Source organism: Acinonyx jubatus, chromosome D3 (assembly GCF_027475565.1).
Source record: "Acinonyx jubatus isolate Ajub_Pintada_27869175 chromosome D3, VMU_Ajub_asm_v1.0, whole genome shotgun sequence".
Taxonomy (NCBI): Eukaryota; Metazoa; Chordata; class Mammalia; order Carnivora; family Felidae; genus Acinonyx; species Acinonyx jubatus.
Window position 1 is genome coordinate 91958570 of NC_069392.1, and position 19530 is coordinate 91978099.

At 58.5% G+C, this 19530-nt stretch overlaps 1 protein-coding gene across 6 annotated transcripts in view; it reads left to right on the plus strand.

Moving 5' to 3' along the window:
- Nucleotides 1–19530, plus strand: part of CTDP1 (CTD phosphatase subunit 1) — a 57116-nt gene that overhangs the window by 5695 nt on the left and 31891 nt on the right. For 4 of the 6 annotated variants that reach the window (XM_053206087.1, XM_053206089.1, XM_053206088.1 and 1 more), the window contains exons 2-10: nt 4856–4939; nt 5567–5660; nt 6911–7039; nt 9765–9915; nt 12352–12442; nt 14218–14384; nt 15477–16463; nt 17844–17985; nt 18548–18751. In XM_053206087.1, the coding sequence (XP_053062062.1) occupies nt 4856–4939; nt 5567–5660; nt 6911–7039; nt 9765–9915; nt 12352–12442; nt 14218–14384; nt 15477–16463; nt 17844–17985; nt 18548–18751 (2049 nt within the window). Of the gene's footprint in view, nt 1–4855; nt 4940–5566; nt 5661–6910; nt 7040–9764; nt 9916–12351; nt 12443–14217; nt 14385–15476; nt 16464–17843; nt 17986–18516; nt 18752–19530 lie in introns of all 6 variants that reach the window. The other 2 variants (XM_053206091.1, XM_053206090.1) reach the window with 1 other exon arrangement.

The following is a 19530-nucleotide window of genomic DNA, read 5'->3' on the forward strand; positions in this document are numbered from 1 at the left end:
TGTGGAGACCGTATTGTGTTTTTAATCACTTCCCCCCCTTCGCCTGGCAGGTGTGGCCTCGGCACCCTGTGTGGATTTACAAGTGGTGGGTTTCTACTGTCACGTTGCTTGGCTTGGGGGCCTCTTTGCTAGATGCGGCACGTTAGTGTTTTCTGACTTGGGTAGTCTGAGAAGATTGAGGGACGTTTTGTTTTGCCTCAGATGATGGTATACCTCCTCCCCCTGCTGTGTGGACTCACCCGCCTGTGCTGATCCCACGTCTGTGTCAGGTGTAACGTGACAGACATTGCCAGGGTGAATTTAGGTGGAGACCTCGTGTCTAAATTTAGTAAATAGGAAAATTCTCTGTTCGTATTCACTATAGGGAGCTTTGAACGCTATGGGTGACTCTTTTACATCAGAGAGAGGTGTCGAGTTTTGGAACGAAGGCATCTTGTGGGGGGGGTTAGGTTGATTTGTGAGTCATTCACGTAGCTCTTACACGTGTCACGTGATGACAACGTGTAGTGTCGCCACAGAGGGGGTCCTCATAGAAGCTTTGTGTGGTGTCCGTTTCGTGTGCCAGTCGTTGTTCAACATTAAGTAGTCTTTTCAGGTGTTTGGGGTCATTCGAGTCATCCCAAGTGCCTTTGAGAGCAGGGCCCCCTGCACCTGCTTCCTGGCTGTCACCGACTGCCTTCTTCTTGGGGGTGGATGGATGCTGCTGAGGCACGTGGCCTTGGATAGTCCACCAGGAAGGGCTTCTAAGCTGACACCCCGTGTGCTTATCATCTGCCCTGGGGTTTGCAAGGGCGCATCCTGTGCCCAGTAGGCCCCTCCCTGTCGATGCCAGTAGCTGCCCCCAGGTTGTGACAGCTGGAGGCGTCTCCAGGCCCAGTTTCCCGTGGGGAGCAAACACAGCAGGTGACTGAGCCCTGATCTGCTCTGTGGAATAAGACAGGCAAAGCTCCTTGCAGCACAGAAAGTTACATGACTTTTAATGTCATCTGTAGAGAGAAGACTTTGTAGAGAAAGGTACACGTTCAGGCCACGTTGCCAAGGGCGTGTGGAGTGGTTAGAGTGTGTGCCCCCACCCCTGTGCCCCTTCGTCCCCACCTGCCTCCCGGTTGCCTGCTGACAGCTAGGCTTTGCCTGGGACTTGGAAATAAGTTGACAGAGCAAGGACTCTGTGTCTTCTGGGCCTTCACGGGATGGCCTGGCGCAGCGCATATGCACTTCACGCAGTGCGGTGGGAGCTGAGAGGACTTCCGGGAGGAGGTGTGGCTCTGGATATGGGTTCAGATAGAAAGAAGAGGCAGAGGTGGCGAGTGGCAGGCTGGTCTAAGCCGAGGGAGCCCCCGTGTCGGGGGGACCTCCGGCAGCACTCGGGGGGCACACCACTGGTGGAGCACGTGGGACCTGAGTGGCCATGGAGTGGCATGGCGAGGTCCTAGGGATCTGCGGGGTGACAGGAAGGCCGGCTGCCGCGACGCTGGCTGTCACACTGGATGGCACGCCTCCCTTAGCCTGGGTTGCTCTGCGCAGGTGACGTGCAAAGCCCCCCGGTGACCGGATGGTGCTGGGGGCACAGGGCCGGGCCGCAGTGCGGGTGCCCGGGGACAAGCCACGTGCTCCTCTCTGCCTCGCTGCGATGCTCTGCCACAGGGTCCTCTGGAAAGGCCACCAGCAGCCCTAAATCCCCAAGTTTGGTGGCCGTGTCCTCATTAGTTGGTGGTCTGCCGGTACCAGATACGCATTTTAACTGCATGGTTTGGCGAGTTCTGACAAACGTGTGTGCCTTGGAAAGCACCACCTACAGTCACGATGTGGACATCTTCGTCCTGGTGTGTGTCTTGATGCTGTCCGGTGTCTCTTCGGGGCGTTTGACACTGATACTCCTTTCCCGGAATGTTCCCTCCCTGGTGTCTGCTGTGGACCCGGCTCCTCAGCCTTTGCGAGCACTGATTTTGTTTTCTGCTACACTTGACCTTAGCCAAAAGGCCGAGAAGTGATGATGATTTTGCTTTTCGATTGGCATTCTTTTTTCCACCTGTCCCTTAATTGTTGGGGTTCCCCAAAGGCCTGCCATCTGTTTTATTGGCAGCGGTTAAGCCCTAGCCTGGGATAAGCAGCCCACGAGACCTGTATTCCGTGGTCCTGTCCACGTTCAGGCACACGTCCACCTGTGTGGGCAGCTGGTGGTGCCTGTGCCTCCCTCGCTCGGTTTTCCAGGCAGACTTGTCCTTTTCGTGCCTGGTCCCTGGCAGGCTCACTCCAAGAACATCTGCGAGTGTCCACGGCGCTCCCGGCTCCCTCGGTTCTCACTTCTGGCATCTCCTGCCCGCGCTGGTGCACTTAGAGCTCGTTTGCCCGCCCCGCTCCCGGCACCTTCGCGGCGCTACCTGTGGGTCCTCCCTGCTGCGTTCAGGGCTTTGGACCCTTGAACGGTTGGTCTCAAGTCTGCCACTTTCCACGTGCTCTTAGCTTGGGCGATCTGAAGCCAGCTGTGCCTCACCTGTGTGGCTTTGCCTTGGCTCCCCTCTCCATCCCACACGTGCTTCCTCTCGGTTTGTCATGACCCTCCTGTCACCTTGTCCTGGAAGAGGGGCTGTCCTAGAAGCTTCCTTCTACTGGAGGAGAATCAATCCTCTAGAATTAGCTGCCCATTCAGGACTTCCCTTGAATGTCAGTGACCTGGGCAAGACCAGGATTTCTTAAGGACGCAAAATATCTGATAAATTGGACTGGGTTAAAATTTAAAACCTGATCTTCAAAAACCACTGTTGAGAAAACGCAAAGGCTGACTACCAACTGGAAACACATACCTCACGAAGTGTTTCGACCTGTTTATTGCTCGAGCTGGACACCAAATGTGTCTTCGGGTTAATGTTTTAGGAGAGGTTGGTGGAATCTTCCTTTCCCGTTTTTGGGGATTCATGAAAAAAATACTCCCCAAGCCATGAGTTTGCGTAGAGAAACGGGTGAAGTGGGTAAGTGCACACTGGCTTTTTCATGTCGTGCGTGTCTGCCGTGTCCACAAAGGAGGCCTGGCCAGCAGGTCACACCGCACCCGAGACTGGAGTCCTTCTGCTCCTGGTGCCTGGGTGGCCTGCGCCTTCTTACGCGACTGTAGGTCCCCAGAACCTGTAATGAAAACACAGGCAATATCAGCATTTTTAAAACCTACTCCTAGCATTCCAGGGGGCAACCAGCAGCTTTTTGCCAGGGTCCAGAAGGCCCGACAGACCCCCCGGAAAACCCTGTTAGCCAACAGTTGACCTACACCTTTGACTTTTGGGAAGGTGCACGGCCGTCCCCTTGCCGGCTCTGCCCATGTCCTCCCAGACGCGTCGCCTTTCTGGACCTCTTACTTCCCCGCCTGCACTTGGGAGAGCAGGACAGGCAAGGAGGGGGCCCGGCAGGACGGAGTCTGAACAGCGGGTCGTCCGCAAGGTGGGCCACCCGGCGGGCAGCTCCGTGGGAGGGAGTGTTCCTCGTGTGGCAGGAGCCGAGCCGGCTGTCCGAGGGAGGGCTTATTCGGGGGTGCCCACCGTGAGGGCTGAGGTACGAGAGGCCCGGACCGTGGCAGCCGCTTGGTGGGGGTGGGGTGGGGTCTGGACGATGAAGGAAGGGTTCTTCTGCAGGGACGTGAGTGGGGACCGGGTTTGGTGGGACGAGGTGCTGCGGGGCCGAGCAGGTGGGGAAGGCCAGACCCGAGCGCCTGCTCCGGACGCCAGCAGCACAGGGCCCGGTGGTAGAAGGCTGAAGAGACAGCACAGGGCACCCAGAGAAGGTGGGCAGTGAGCGGGGCGGGGGGGGGGGGGGAGGGGGGTCCCGAGGCCTGCCGGCAGGAATATAGAGCCCGAAGACATCTCTGGGCCGGTTGGCGGAGGACTGGGGAGACGGCGGGTTCTAGGTAGAGGTGGCGATGGTGCTGAAGGCGGGAGCGCGCACCCACGGAGAGGGAAGAGGCAGGCGGCAGAGCGTGGCCCTGCCCCGCACTTGGTTTGCGGTCGAGCCGGCTGCCGGGCTGCGGACACACAGGGGCGTCGGGGCGCCGCGTACCCGGTCGTGAGCGGCAGAGGCGGGCAGGAGGGGAAGGAGGAGGCCCTGTGTGGAAGGGGGGTGCCGTCCCTGGCAGCCGTGCGCCCGTGGAGGCCGTTGGGTCCGGAAGCTCTGGGGCCATCTGGGTGGCCATCCGTGCGGCCTTGCTTTGTGAGGAAGCACCCAGGAAGGCCCCGCGTCCCAGATGCTGGCCTGACCGCCGCCTGGGTGCCCCCGGGTCTAGGTAAGGGGCAGGAGACTCCCGCGGCCCCGAGTTACAGGGCCTCCAGAGCTCTGACCACGCAGCCTTTGGGTTTGTGTGGAAATCGTCGCGTGGGGTGAAAACTAGGAATACTACAGGAGTTCCATCAGAAAACTTGCCCTGAATCAGAGCCGCTCTGTAGACTGGGAACGGTATTTGGGAGACGACACCGTTGGTTATTTGTTGGTATTCTAGCAAGTTGCTCCTTGCCACATTAGCGTAGGTTTCCGTGTTTTAAGTGGTTTCTCAGAAGCCTGAGAGTGTCAATATTTCACATACCCTAGGCTTTCACGTCGTCCCAAGTCCGTTCTCCCGACAGGACGTGCCTAGTTTTTCGTCTGTCGTGTGTGGGTTCTGGGTTGCCCCGTGGGGACCCGTGGGCGAGAAGCCCTCCTTTCCCGCCCCGGAAGCAGAGCCCCGCCACGGGGTGAGGCGCGCCGGGTCAGGTGGGGGTCGCTGGGAAGATCAGTACTGAACCCCGGGGGCTGTACACCCTCGGGGCGTGTGGTCAACCAGGGGATTGTGCTTCTCCCCTTCCTGACGTGGGACCGTCTTCGCCTCTGTTTCTAGGGCCGTCCTGGTGCGGTTGGAAGGCTGTAGCCACCCGGTTGTCATGAAAGGCTTGTGTGCCGAGTGTGGCCAAGACCTGACCCAGTAAGTCCTGGCAGCTTGCGGGTGGAAGGCGGCGCCTCTCCGCGTTGGAGGTGGCACGGGCGGCCTCAGGCACCCTGCTGCGTCCGGTGACCCGAGGCAGTCTCCCGGGGAGGTGTCCTTTCTGGCTTTATTTCCATAAGTCCCGAAAGCATGGAGCACGTCGGATGCTCACAGGCGTGCTCGGTTTGCTTTCCCCTCCCCGCCGAGCACACTGCACATCCTCCCGGGCCCCCCGGCCCCCCCCCCGCCCCACTCCCTGGGCTCCTTCACCACCAGTGCTGTGCGGTCGCGCTCATTGTCTGTGCAGAGCAGCGCGGACTGTCCTGTGTTTGCGTAGGTGAGGGCCTCTGTTGCCGTGTGGCCGTCACAGTTCATTTCCAAGAGACCTTCGTGTTTTGTGAGAACTTGGCCTGTTGTCAGACCCCGGATGGCCTCTCAGCAGCTGGCCGCAGAAGGACGTGCTGCACTGAGCTAGCAGTGAGCCTCACCTGAAGTGTGAATTAAAATCCTACCCTGGAAGCCCCGGGTGCTTTCCGGGCGTGGGTCGTGGGGTCACCCACGGTCCTGCGTGCCTTCTGTGTACAACTCGTTCAGGGTGTTCACGTCTGGCCCTTCTCCCGTGTGCAGGTTGCAGAGTAAGAACGGGCAGCAGCAGGTGCCTCTGTCCACGGCCACAGTGTCCATGGTGCACAGCGTCCCAGAGCTGATGGTGAGCTCCGAGGTGAGTCCTGCCTCTGGCGGGGGCGACGTGTCGGACAGAACATCTCCGGAGAACGGCAAGGAGCATGTGTGGGCCTTGTGCCGTGCAGAGGACGGTTGCAGAAAGTGCCGCGTCTGCGGGCGTCATAGCCGCTGGTGGGACCGGCGGTGTGTGAGCAGCGTGCCGCCCCCCCTGCTTCTGCTTTCCCAGAGGGTCCTGCTTACCGGGGATGCGCCGGCCGCACGGCCTTGGAGCCGGGAGCCCTCCCGGGTGCTGTGGCTCACATGGTCCCCCGTGCGTGGCCGGAAGCAGTGGGTCTGGGAGGCCGACCGAGGGGAAGGCCGGAAGCTGCCGGAAGCTGCCGGAGGCTGCAGTTTGAGGGCTGGGAGCAGGCGGCTGTGCGTCGGACCTGAGCGGGCAGTGCCGGCGGAGCGGACGTGGGGGCAGGGAGGGGATGGGAGAGCACGCCAGTTCGGCCCTCCTGTGGGGCAGTCCCCGAGCATCCCCGTACCCGTGGACCTAGCGCACAAAACTGCCCTTACTTCCCCTGCATTTCAGAAGTCACGCGGGCAGTGTGGGTCAGGGGTGTCCTGACCCCCATTTTCATAGGCCAGGGGTGCAAATGGCGGGTGAGGGAGAGACACCAGGATGAAGCCCTTGATGGGTTGTGCAGAGACTCAGCTCTTGGTGGGGACCAGTCTCCCGGCTGCCCGTTTATGTAGGTGGCGGGTGAAACTTTTTCAGTCACGATTTGATGAGATTTGTGCTTTTAAAAAAATTTATTGAAGTTCTGGTTGGTTAACACACAGTGTAGTGTCGGTCTCAGGAGTAGACTCCGGTGATGCGTCACTCAGGGGCCACACCCGGCGCTCATCCCAGCCCACACCCTCCTCAGTGCCCGTCACCCACCGGGCCCCTCCCTCACCCACCTCCCCGCCAGCCACCCTCAGTTTGTTCTGTGTGGTTAAGAGTCTGTTGTGGTGTGCCCCTGTCTGTTTTTGTGGACACAACCGGTTTCTTTTCATTTCCTTTTTCATTGGTTTACACGTTAAATCATAGGATTACGATCACAAATCATAACGTCATCAGAGTTTGGACCCAGTGGACTGGCTGGGGAGGCTGGGGTCTGGGCAGCGTGGCCCCATGTGCTGTGTTAGCGTGCAGAGAGCCTCGAAGCACCTCTCCCGGCTTCTTTTGGTTTCTCCTGACAAAATCGAATTTTGTTTTGGATCCAGATGTACTTACCAACTTTCCTTTCTATTTCGCTTCAGCAAGCCAAGGAGCTGGGAAGGCAAGACCAGCAGCGGCTACATCGAAACAGAAAGCTGGTGCTCATGGTCGACTTGGACCAGACGCTGATCCACACGACAGAACAGTATTGCCAGCAGATGTCAAACAAAGTGAGCGGCCCCAGCAGCTCCTCTCGGCGACGCTTCTTGGGCCAAGGAGGCTGGCTGGGGCGGGAGACCAGGGCCCATGCTCCCAGGGCCGTTTCCCCTAGCTGGTCCCCACCGGGAGGTGCCGAGGCACGCTCCCACCCTCCGGTGCCTGGTCCACACGTGGTCCCGTGAATCAGGAAGGTTGAGGGTTCGGGGCCTGGAGGACCCAAGGCCCAGTGGTAGACAGTGGGGTGGACAGCAAGGGAGGAGTGGTCCAGGGGGGGACACAAGCCGGCAACACCTCTGGAAATACCTGGAACACTGGGGGTGGGGGTGCAGGTGGGTACCTGGGCCTGCACTCACGACAGCAGATAGAGGCTGGGTCCGCTTTGCATAAATCCTTCCGGGAAATTAAATTTCCAGAGAAAGTAAAGGGTCAGGGGCGGAACCCTGTTTGAGTATACGTTGAGCCTCTTCCCACCCTTTGCTCCTTTCCTCTGTATGGAGCCTGGGGACTTAAATTTCTGGCCCCTCCCCAAGGCATTGAGTCGTGCCCGTTACGGATGGCTGTCTGAAGGCTGGCACCATCTTCTGCCTCCTTGACTAAGGAGGCCTCACCGGCGTGGACGTGGTCAGTTATTTAAAGTCTTTGTTGGTGGGGTTGATGTGCAGACTGTTGTCGGTGCCTGCAGGTGTCGGTTCCTAGCTGTGGCTGCGCGTGGTGGGAGAGCCTCTGACAGGCCAGCAGCCGGGGATGTGAGACCCCAAGGGCAGCAGGACAGGTTTGCTCATGGTCCCGGGATGGGCGTGTGTCTTGGGGGGGGTTCGCTGCAAACTTTTCTCGGAACACACCAGGCCGTTTTAGTTTGGCCTCGTGAATAAATCCAGTGACACAGGCGCAAACGTGGACCATCTCCGCTAGTCCCGTAGGCCGCAGAGTCACTTCTGCCTCCGGACGTTGCTGACGGTGAGGACTGATCTCCTACTCGTGAGCGGAGAACTTGTCCTCCAGCAACGTCCTTGTCACTTCAGTTCTGTCTCCCATAAAACAGCGTGTATTTTTTTTAAGTTTATTTTGAGAGAGAGAGAGAGAGAGAGAGGGAGAGGGAGAGGGAATCCCAAGCAGGCCGCACTGTCAGCACAGAGCCCAACATGGGGTTCAAAGTCACGAACCATGAGCACATAACCTGAGCCGAAATCAAGAGTCAGACGCTGAAGTGACTGAGCCACCTAGGAGCCCCAACAGCACGTGTTTTAGTTGTGTTAGCACTTTTTTGCTATCGTAACATCTCGTGTCACCATATATTTTTGTGTGCAGCATAAGGTGTTAGTAAATACTCTGCGACTGTTTCATTCATAACAACTCTGCTTAATTATCTTACAGCTGGAGGACTTCAGGGGCGCCTGGGTGGCTTGGTCGGTTGAGCGTCTGACTTTGGCTCAGGTCATGATCTCATGGTTTGTGAGTTCAAGCCCCACATTGGACTGCTTGCTGTCAGTGCAGAACCTGCTTCAGATCTCTCTCCCTCTCTCTCTGCCCCTTCCCTTGTCTCTCTCTTTCTCTTTCTCTGTCTCTCTCTTTCTCTCTCAAGAAATAAACATTAAAAAAAAGAGTTGGAGAACTTTATGTAAAGCAGTAGTTTCTGCACGTATGTGCTTATGTGTACGTGGCCATAGCCGGCTCTGGGCTTCATTGTGCCTTTGAAGTCGGCACGTTTAATTCATTTCACAGCAGTTTAAACTCGTCGTAACATGCCTGTTCCTCAGCTTGTGTGATCTACAAGGTGAAGGTCTCCTCCCATCCACGTGGACGGGCCTCAGCTCTGGCTGGCCTCCATGGCTCCACCCCCACCCGTGCCCACAGGTTACCTGCGGGCCGGCTCTGCCCAGCACTCAGGTGTGCACCTGCACACCTGTTGTGACGTCTAGAAAGATGTGTTTAACTCTTCACTTTGGCAACCTGAACTTGTGTTTTTAAAGACGTTTATATGCACCTGTGGAGGACACGGAATGTGATTTCTAGAATTCCATACTCCAAAATGTTTTAACAGAACAGCTGCTTCATGAAGGGTTTGACCACTTTAGAGCTAGTAAAAAGTAAGCCCAGGGTCGCTTACTTTTAGTTTTCAGTGTTTCAGAGTTCTTACTGAGAAGATTAATGATAAATAGGGATTAACAGGATCAACATTTAGTTTCCTAAGGAAAATAAGTTTCTTTGTATATTAATGACATATAACTTGTTGGCGTTACTAATCTTACCTGTCTACTAAAAGTGGTTTGAAATACTATTTCAGGTTTGGTGTTGTATTTGTAAGTTAGTAAACCCGTATCTTAAAGCAGTCACTGAGCCAGACTAAGTTCCGTGGGACTGTTTGGTTTACTCCCATCAGTACTTGGGGGGGGGGGGGGGGGATCATGCGTGGATCACCGGAGACCTGTTCTAAGTGATCCGCCGTGGCCGAGCTATTTGGCAAGTGTTAGGGTTTGAGGACACAGATCCTTGCTTTGCTGTTAACAGACAAAGACCACGGTCCAAACGGTGCGAGGATCTGCTGACACCGCTGAAGCCCGTGGTTGCCGAACGTGGTGACCGTGGCGGTTCATCACAGGCAGCGACGTGGGTGGGTTCGCTGCCGGGACTGTCATTGACAGTGTCTTGGGTGGTTACCGCGGGGGGTGGGGGGCGCAGTCGGAGGTGCCGTCCAGGCGCCTCATGCCTTCTCACCGGGCACGCCTGTTCTTCCAGGGTATCTTTCACTTCCAGCTGGGCCGCGGCGAGCCAATGCTGCACACACGTGTGCGTCCGCACTGCAGGGAGTTCCTGGAGAAGATCGCCAGGCTGTACGAGCTACACGTCTTCACGTTTGGGAGCCGGCTGTACGCTCACACCATCGCAGGTGGGCGGCTCAGTCCTCGGTCACCCGTGCCGACTCACGCGTCGCGTGGGCGTTGTCCCCAGTGGGTTAGGTCTCTCTTCATTTTCAGTGACATCCTTAAAGACAAGGGGACACACGAAGCTCTCCCAGGCTCCTTTCCAGTCCCCGAGCTAGCTCTTGCCTCCCCAAATGGGCAGGCCACCCCGGCTTTGGTCAGGCGCACGCCGCGGGCTGGTGTGAAGGTTGCTCAGCACTGCAGCTGTGTGGAAACGTAGAAACTTGCTACGTAAGCCTTCTCAGGGTGTTTTTGTTTTGGTTTGGAAATACCTCTGGAGCCGTGTTGCTTACTGACGCTCTAAGTGCAGGTAAAACGATTGTCTCTTATTTGTAAATGAATGTCGTGGTGACTTAGTGTTAACCTGTTGTCTTGGTGCAGCTTAGTGGTTGTGTGCTGGCCGTGCGTGTGCCTCGTGTGTGCGTAGGTGTCCCTGGTGGTGCCCACCAGTGGCCCGTCTGGCTGGGGGCGGAGCCCCGAGCCCGGCCTTCACCCCGCCCAGGGGCAGCTGGGGCCCGGTCCGCCCTGACCGACTGTGGATGTTGGCACCTGTATTGTAGGTGCTCACAGCTCCTTCGTGGCCAAATAAAGTACTTCCGAATGGAAATATTTTTACGGGTTGGTTTTGGTCTTTGTTGACGGAGAAATGACTTCCGAATCCTCCTCTACACCTAGCGCCCCGTAGGAGGTTGTTACCATGAGCACATCGGCTGTGTGTGGAAGTTCCTTCCTCGTGCAAGAAGGAACTTTCCTGAGATGCGAACGTGGTGGGACCACTCTGTGGAACTCTCGTACCAGTGAGCACCAGCACCCTGGGTGGAGGAGCGGTTAGGTCCTCGGGTGCCCCCCTCAGGCTGCCTCCTGGCACAGGATGACTTGCCCTTCCCCTGCGGAGCCTTGGCATCTCTCTGGACCTCCATCAGGAGGACCTGCATGGGATAGAGAAGATAACACCGGTGTAAATAGAAGGGCTTGGGGGAGGCGTCCCTGGCAGTCCAGAGGATGTTCCCGGGGGCCTCAGCCCTCCAGAGCGAGGCCCGCCTCAGGCCGTCGGCACCCTCTGCGCCTCACGCGCTTTGTGCCTGAGAGTCCACGTCCAGAGACGTGGCAGGAAGTTCCCCTTCCCGTGGGCCAGCGTCCCCGCATGGGCGGGTGCAGAGCCCCTCGGCCGAGCAGCACTGAGTCCAGGGGACCCACAGTCACCGCGTGGCCGCCTCCAGCACGGGCGACGGCACCGCGCACGCAAGAGGCCCTGGGAGGAAGCCCGTGGCCCGAGGGACGAGTGCCACACGTGGCTTTGAGGTGGTCGAGCCTTCAGAGGGCAGGACGCTGGCACAGGCAGGCCCTGGGGCCGGGTGGGTGCATTCTGGCACCAGGTGGGTAGACTTGCTCGTTGGCAGGAGACTGCTGGGGCCCTGCCGTGGTTTTTCACCAGTTTCCAGCCATGGTTTCTACATCTTCCTCTTCCTGTCACCTTTCACGTTCTGAAAGTTCTCGCTTTCACGGAGTGTATGTTTTTAGTGTAGTTAGGACACATCTCTTTTTATTCGAATAAAACCGTTAAGCGTTTGAGGTGCTTTTCACTTACTGTAGAGATTCCAGTAATTCTATGAGAAGCTTCAGGTTTAGCCACTGAGTGACATCAGTGTTCGTATGGGACTTACGTTTTTCTTACTTAGTAAGGATGTACATTTGGAACGTTTCTTCTCTGAGTGAGCGTTGTTTGTTCATAAGCGCACAGATTTAAACCCTTTAAGTGCTGTGTGGAAGGCCCCGTGCACGGCGGCGTGGGGCACGCGGTGCAGACACCAGGGCCCTGGGGCGCACTGGCTTTGATGGGGGGTGTCTGGTGGTCCTGGGGTCCCGGCCGACAGCGAGTTGTGGAGGTGGGCTGCCGTGCCTGCCTTCACAACGATGAGGGGATACACCCTGAAAGGGTCTCCAGAGGACGCGGCCGTATCGCCAGATGGGCACGAAGCCGCCCGGCGCCTGGCTCGCTGCTTCGCAAACGGCCGAAGGTGCAGGGAAGCTGCACGTGGTGGCACAGCCGGACTCTTCAGTCCCGGCGCCCCACACGCCACAGGCTGTGTTCACGTGTTTGTCGCCCCCGCGCACCGCGAGCATCCCCGGGGCGTGCTGCTGAGCCGTGTTCATCTTCTGTTCTCAGCCAAGTCCCAGGTAGTGTTAGATTCAGTAAACGTTCCGCAAACTCATGCCTTTAAACACAGTAGAAGGAACCGCGAGTGAATCACAGTCCTACCAGGAAAGACGAGGGCGGTGGGTGTCCGTGTGTGACGCTTTGTGTCCCTGCTGTCCTCACAGCGCAGTAGGGGCTTCACCACCTGCAGAGCAGGACATTCACGGCTCACATGTCTGACCTTCATTTTGTTTTCTTTCCAAAGGCTTTTTAGACCCTGAGAAGAAGCTTTTTTCTCATCGAATATTATCGAGGGATGAATGTATTGACCCATTTTCTAAAACAGGAAACCTTAGGTACGTACCTGGTTGTGTTCATCTCTGGGGCTCACTGGGAAGTTTGTGGCAGAGAGAGCACCAGACCCGTGATTCTGGGTTTATTCCCCCCACTCCTTCGTCCCCCGCCCCCCGCCATGGCACCCAGAAAGCCTGCTGTCTTACCACCACAACCCTGCCTCCCCCACTCCCCGAGCATCCAGGCAGTGGTGGGCTCCTGGGGTGGGGCTTGGCTGGGGCCCCAGAAGTCGGGGGTCTGGGGAGGGCAGCTGAGAACAGGGCTGGGACGTGAGGGACGAGGGAGGTGACAAGCCAGGGGATCGGAGCCCTCCCAGGCACCACAGCTTGAGAAGAGGAGGGGCTGGTACTTCCTTAGGGGCTTGCACGCTGCGAGTCCTGCTGGTTCGTCAGATCTGGAGTCACGTTCCCACCTCTTCCCGGCACCGCCATGGGCCCCTGCCTGTCCCCCCTCTGCTCTTAGAGCGGGCGCTCCCACCCCATCCAAAGGCTCCTGGACATTTCAGGACTTGGCCCATTTCTCCCCGGAAAGATCGCCCCCGCCCCCCCATCCTGATACGGCATCAGTTGTAGTTTGTTTCCTTGTATGTTGCTTCCTAAGGATACCTGGGCAGTGACAGCGAGGCCTGTGGCCTTCTGCCACCGCTGGGCTTCCTCAGGGAGTGTTCCATGTTTCAGCTTCAGGCACCCCCCCCCCCCCGCCCCGCCTGCCGCCCCAGACCTATTGGAGACCGTAGGAGCCAAGAGGAGAATGAGCACTCCTTTCAGAAACAGATACTGCGTTTGCTAGTTAGCATCACACTGATGAAAACAAAGGACGATGGGCGGTGCTGTCCGTGACTGACTCGGGGGGAGGCTGCCTACAGCAGCAGCACTGGGGAAAGGTGGCCCGATCCCTCCCCGGCAGGTGACCGGCACATGGCTCACGGAGGTGCAGGCAGCAGGGCTCTCTTCCCAGTTTTTATCTCCCTCATCTAGAGTTACAGGCGCCAGAAAGCATCAACTCTGTCGTTATTTTAGCTGCTATACATTTTGCCTACGGGAAACAGACTCCAAGGAATAATAATTTTGGACACGTGAACGTGCGTACCTGGGTGGCTGTAGCCGTCAGCCAGTAGAGAACGGAATGGTGGGAGGCAGTCCCCCGAGTTTATTTCCAGATTCAAGAACAAATTCGCTTTGAATTTTGAGTCCTCCGAGCTCGTCCGAAGCTCAGAATTGTAGACAGAAATAGAATTTAACAAGGCTGTGTGAGGGTACCAGGACCCTTGGTAACGTTTCTGCTGACCCCGCGCATTCTAATAGTATTTTTGGACTCAAAAAGAGACCACGCAGGCGCGCTGCAGGAAACCGTTGTCTCAGATAGCTGAGCTGTGAGGTCATGTCCTCCCGCCTTGACCTGGAAGCCTTTCCCTGTGGAGGTGCAGCAGCACGCTGGCCACTGGCTCGTTAACTTGCTTTTGTAAATGTGTTGGGACGTGGCCGTTTGTGCAGTGTCTGCCGGCTGCCCAGGATGGGGGCATGGCCCCCAGACGCTAACCTCTCTGCACCGTGGCTCCGCCTTGAGGAACGTCACAGACGGTGGAGAAGGTGTAGCTGCTGTCATCTGACTTCACCTGGGAACTTTGAGAGTTTAAATAGGAGCTAAACCAAAGTCCTGCAGTGCGATTTCTGGCTGTCTCTGATGAATCTGTGATCTGCTGACTACTAGAAAAGATTATCGTGACTCTGATTATTTTTTGTAAAGTGTGCTAGTTCTGGTGCATTTTTACTTCCAGAAATCTCTTTCCCTGTGGAGACTCGATGGTGTGCATTATTGATGACCGGGAAGATGTCTGGAAGTTTGCCCCCAACCTGATAACCGTGAAGAAATACGTCTACTTCCAGGGCACAGGGGACATCAATGCTCCCTCTGGGTCACGGGAGTCCCAGGCGAGGAGGAGAGGTGGGTGACCTGGTCGGGAGAGGAGTAGCTAGCCCAGACCTCCCTGCGTGTGTCCCGTGTCCCATCTCTGCCGTGGCTGCTGTCAGTCCGAGATTCACTCTGTCGTCGTCTGTATTTCAGTGGTTGAGACCGACACCCAAACCAATGTTTGGTTTCCACTTGGGTTTTTTTTTTTTAAAAGCACTAATCTAAGTATTTTCGTAATTGAATAAAGATTAAGGAATTTGCTTAGTTTAGTACATCTGAGACTTGTTATCCTGGTTCTCTTTCTTTTTTTTTAATATTTTCATTTATTTACTTTTGAGAGAGAGGAGAGAGATCGTGAGCAGGGGAGGGGCAAAGAGAGAGAGAGAGATACAGAGAATCCCAAGCAGGCTCCATGCTGTTGGCACAAAGCCCGAAATGGTGCTCGAACCCACAAACTGCGAGATCGTGACCGGAGCCAAAATCGGGAGTTGGATGCGTAACCAACTGACCCCCCGGATGCCCCATCCTTGTTTCTGAGAAGACAAGCAGGACGCTGGGAACTTGGCCATCGCGGTCCTTGGAAAGCATGAGCTGTGGGTTGTAGCACCTCCAGCTCCTTGGTGGGTGGCACTGTGCCCTGGATCAGAGCCTTCAGGGTGCCACACAGCTTCGCTTGTCTGGTGAGCTTGAAGCCAGAGTCTGTCTGGAGAAAATCCAGAGTTTTGGTTGGAAGTGTTTCTGATGATCTTTAGTTCATGAGATGTTCTGAGCTGGGCAGTGATTGCTGGAGGTGCAGGCCAGGAGAAGGTGGGACCTGAGGGCGTTTCTGCGGGGCACAGATGGGATGGCACGGCCAGAGCAGGGCTGGGGGTGCCGCCCACGGGCCGTCCACCCACAGCGTGGAAACCAGCAGTGTTCTGTACGTTTTTAAACCACTGTAAAAAAACAAAACCAAGTGGCCATCTATGGCCACAAACCTGGAATATTGGCTGTCTGGTCCTTCCAGGCCACAGGCTGCCGAGCCCAGGTTGGAAGCGTGGTGAGAGCAGATGCAGGGCGCACTGCCATTGCTCTGACAAGCGAACGTTAAATACCGGTCCCCTTCCCTTTTGTGTGCACCTGTAGTGACTCAGTCTTCTAAAGCTGCCGACGTCGCGGAACACACTCCGTCCGTCAGGGAGACCGAGGAGGGACGGCAAATCCCTGGGGTCGAGCAAAGTAACGGCCTTGGGAAGCCCACGAGGGAGCTCAACGGGGGTGTCTCCCCACGGGGGGGCTGGCCCCTGCCTGGGCAGGAGGAGGACAGAGGCGCCCGGCCCGCCACCCATGGCCCCTTGGCTGATGGCAGGGGACCCCCAGCATGTGCTCAGCCGCACGGTCGGACATCGCTGGAAAAGCGGCCCGCTCAGGGCACGGCAGGCGGTGACCTGGACTTTGACCTTTCCAGTGACAGCGAGTCGGACGCCCAGTCGTCCTCTGAAGGCGAAAGTGGGGAGAGGAAGGGCCTGGAAAGGCCTCAGGGCTCACGAGATGCAGGGAAAGTGGCGCAGCGGGGAGGCCCTCCTGGTCCGGGAGGGGAGAGGCCTGCGGGAGCCAGTCCGTGTGGAGAGTCTGCCCCGGGCGAGCATCTGGATGTGCAGGATGAGGACGAGCGGGACGGCCTCTGCGGGCTGGGCGGGGGCTCTGCGGACAGGAAGGAGGCCGAGACCGAGTCGCAGAACAGCGAGCAGTCGGGCATCACGGCGGGCGAGTCCCTGGACCAGAGTGTGGAGGAGGAGGAGGAGGAGGAGGACACGGATGAGGACGACCACCTGGTCTACCTGGAGGAGATCCTCGCTCGGGTGCACTCTGATTACTACGCCAAGTACGACCGCTACCTCCGCGGGGACAGCCAGGAACCCCCTGACATACGCAAGATCGTCCCTGAGCTCAAGAGTAGGGTGCTGGCAGACGTGGCCATAATATTTAGCGGGCTGCACCCCACAAACTTCCCCATCGAGAAGACGCGGGAGCATTACCACGCCACAGCCCTTGGAGCCAAGATCCTCACTCAGCTGGTGCTTGACCCCGACGACCCCGACAGGGCCACCCACCTGATCGCTGCGAGGGCAGGTAAGCGCCCGTGCCCCAGTCCTGCCCATGGTGCCCCTGGTGCCGAGCACATCCGCGTCGGTCTCGGGTGACCGCTCTTCGAACGAGCACATCTGTTCGTTTCGTGCGGAGTTTTCAGAAGTTTGTTTCTGTGCCCGTGTGGCATCGTGTGGGTGTGTGCTGTGCACGTGTGCCTCCCGGTCACCGCCACACGCTCCCTGTAGTCGGGCTCCTTCTGGAGTGGGCGGCGCCCGCGGGTCAGGTGAGCATGAGGGGAGCCCAGTTACCGGTCGTCTGGGTGCTCGGTTCAGCGGGTGAGAGGGCGGCTGAGCCTGGGTTTGAAAACCGGACACGGGTTCTGGCGGGGACCGATTAAGTCAAAAGGGATCGAAACCCGAAAAGTGAAAATTAAAGTCGTTCCAGGAAAGTCCCTCTCAGATGCTCAGGCTGCAGGAATTTCAGCCAACAAAACGGGCCTCCCCTCCCGCTCTCTCCCCCCCAGTAATGGGCGGAGTCAGGAAAAACCACCTGGTTGCTGAAAGAAAAAAACAAAACAATTACCGTTTCTGCATGGTCCTCACAGACCGCAGCATGGTGTTTTCTGAGCAGGGATGCCCCCGATGCTCCAGGCCGGGGCCTCCAGGTGGCAGCCTGCCCACGGGGCAGGCTTCCCCATCAGGCCAGCTCTGTCCCTGCGTGCATCACATCCTGTTTGACGGTCGCATAAAGGGGCAGATGGAAGGAAGCTCCATGTTGGTGTGAAATGTTGGGAGGTCCTAACTGGGAGGGGGGCCGGCTCATGGCAGCCCCGCACCCCGTGTGTGCAGCGAGCCCAGAACCCCCGCCTGGGCGCAGCAGATGTCCCGGCTGTCTGTTAGCCGTTCCAGGGACACAGCTGCATGCATGTTGGGGGACACTGCATGCCTCCCTCCCAGCCTGCACCAGGCCTGTCCATGCTTCAGCCCGGCTGTGCCTGCCCTACCTGGGCTACAGTGGGTGCAGGGGTGCTGAGTGGGGCCCTGAGCATCCAGCAGAGAAGCGGAGACGAGACGCAGCTGGAAAGGCATCTGGGCAGCGTTCCTGCAGCAGCAAGCTGGGGGCATTTGCACACATCAAGTGCACGGTCTCAGGGAAGAGTCCTTGGGCAGCTGGCTGCAGGTCACGGGGGCAGTGGGAAACTCCCCACAGAAACAGATGGGCACCTCCTGGCAGGGGTGAGGGGGTCTAGCGAGACCCCACGGCGGGCCCCTGCTTCATGGGGCGGGCCAGGGGCCAGCAGCACGGACAATGAGATCCCGGATTTGAGACACGTTGATTGTGGCAGGCAGAGTGGTTCAGGGCTGCCCCTTGCCCGCGGCCAGGCTGGAGTGTCAGGCTGTCCCCCCCCCCCCCCCCCCGCAGGCACAGAGAAGGTGCGCCAGGCCCAGGAATGCGGGCAGCTGCACGTGGTCAACCCCGACTGGCTGTGGAGCTGCCTGGAGCGCTGGGACAGAGTGGAGGAGCAGCTGTTCCCGCTCAGGGCCGACTACGGCCGGGCCCAGAGGTGAGTGCCGCGCCCGCTACCCACCTCCCTCTCCCCTGGGGTCCCCACGACCCAGGCCGGGCCCTTGCTGCCGGGCCGGCGTTCCCAGCCCTGCCGAGCACGCGCTGTGCAGAGTCGCTGCCCGCGCTCTTTGTCCGGACGGTGCCACGCGGCCTTAGGTCTTAGCAGGGAAGCTCGGTTTGCCTGCATTTCCTTCCTGGCCTTGGGGCGGTGTCGTGAGCCACGTGGAGGCTTCACGAGTGCCAGCAGCGTGCCAGCGGCAGAGGGATGGTGAGGGGGGGAGAGGGGAGCCTGCCGGGCCTGGTGGTGCTGCAGGAGAGGCCCCGTCTATGCATTTGCAGGGGGAAGGCCTGTTCTGTCGAGAATGGCCTGAAAAAACACCTCCTGTTCTGTGTCTGAGCTTGTTTTGGGGTAAAGTTCGGAAGCGGGCGTCAGGGGGGTGGGGACCGCAGGCCCCGGCTGAGGTTCCAGGCAGGTGCTGGGCATAGGCTTTCGCTTGCGGCGGTTGCTGGGTGTTTGGGTCTGTTCCAGTGCTTTCTCGGCCCTTGTTCTGGTCCTGCAGGGAGGATGGCCCCGCAGCCTTTCCCGACAGGCAGGGTGCACTTCCGACCGCCTTGTTCCACCCGACGCCCGTCCACCCCAGGGCCCAGTCTGGGCCGGAAGTTCGCATCTACGATGCCAACACGGGCAAGCTCATCCGGAAAGGTGCTGTGGGCCCCGGGCCCCCCAGCTCCCTGGCGGTCCACACGGAGCACTCCTCCTTCAGGTACATGAGCTTGGGGCGGCCGTGCAGCAGCAGGCGGCCCTCTGAGCCCCTGAGACTGCGCACACATTGAGAGTGGACCAAAAGTGGTGCTGGCGGGACATGAAGTTGGGGTTTGCTCTGTCCTGCGTTGGGGCTGGGCTCACCCGCTGTGGCATCGGCCTCTTGCACAGTCTGTCCCGTCTTGGGCCCCAACCCTGGAACAGGTCGGGTCAGGGTCCAGCCGGTGAGATGTTCTGCGCACCCCAGGCACGCTCTCACATTTGCCCGGCGCTGTCTCCGACAGGCCGTTCCATCTGCAGATTGGACCCGTGCCCTGATGTCGGCCCACCTCCCCAGCCCGACCCCATGGTGGCAGCGGAGGAGCCAGCTCTGGGCACCCCCTGGTGTCTGGTCCTGCTTCCTGCCGAGATCTGAGTGAGGGAGGTGGTGGCTGCTTGTAAACGGGAACGGAGGGGAGACTCTTCACTGGGTCAGTCCTGCGCTCCCCTGTCTTAAGTCTGAGGATTCAGGACACGCTCTTTGCCCGCTGGCACATTCTGTGTGTCGCGAGAGTTCGTTTCTACTGCTGAGATGGTGAGCTCACCCCACTTCTGCGGTCCCTCCATTTGAAAGGAGCCTGACAGGTGTGCAGGACGGTGGGGTTCAGGCCGCTGTCGAGGCTCTGGGGAGGCTGGTGTCGGGCCAGGCCATGGGGGCCGTCTGGGCAGGGCAGTGTCGGGCCCGGCCACGCGGGCACAGGTCTGCAGAGGTGAGGTCAAGGGAGCCACTCCCGTGAGGTC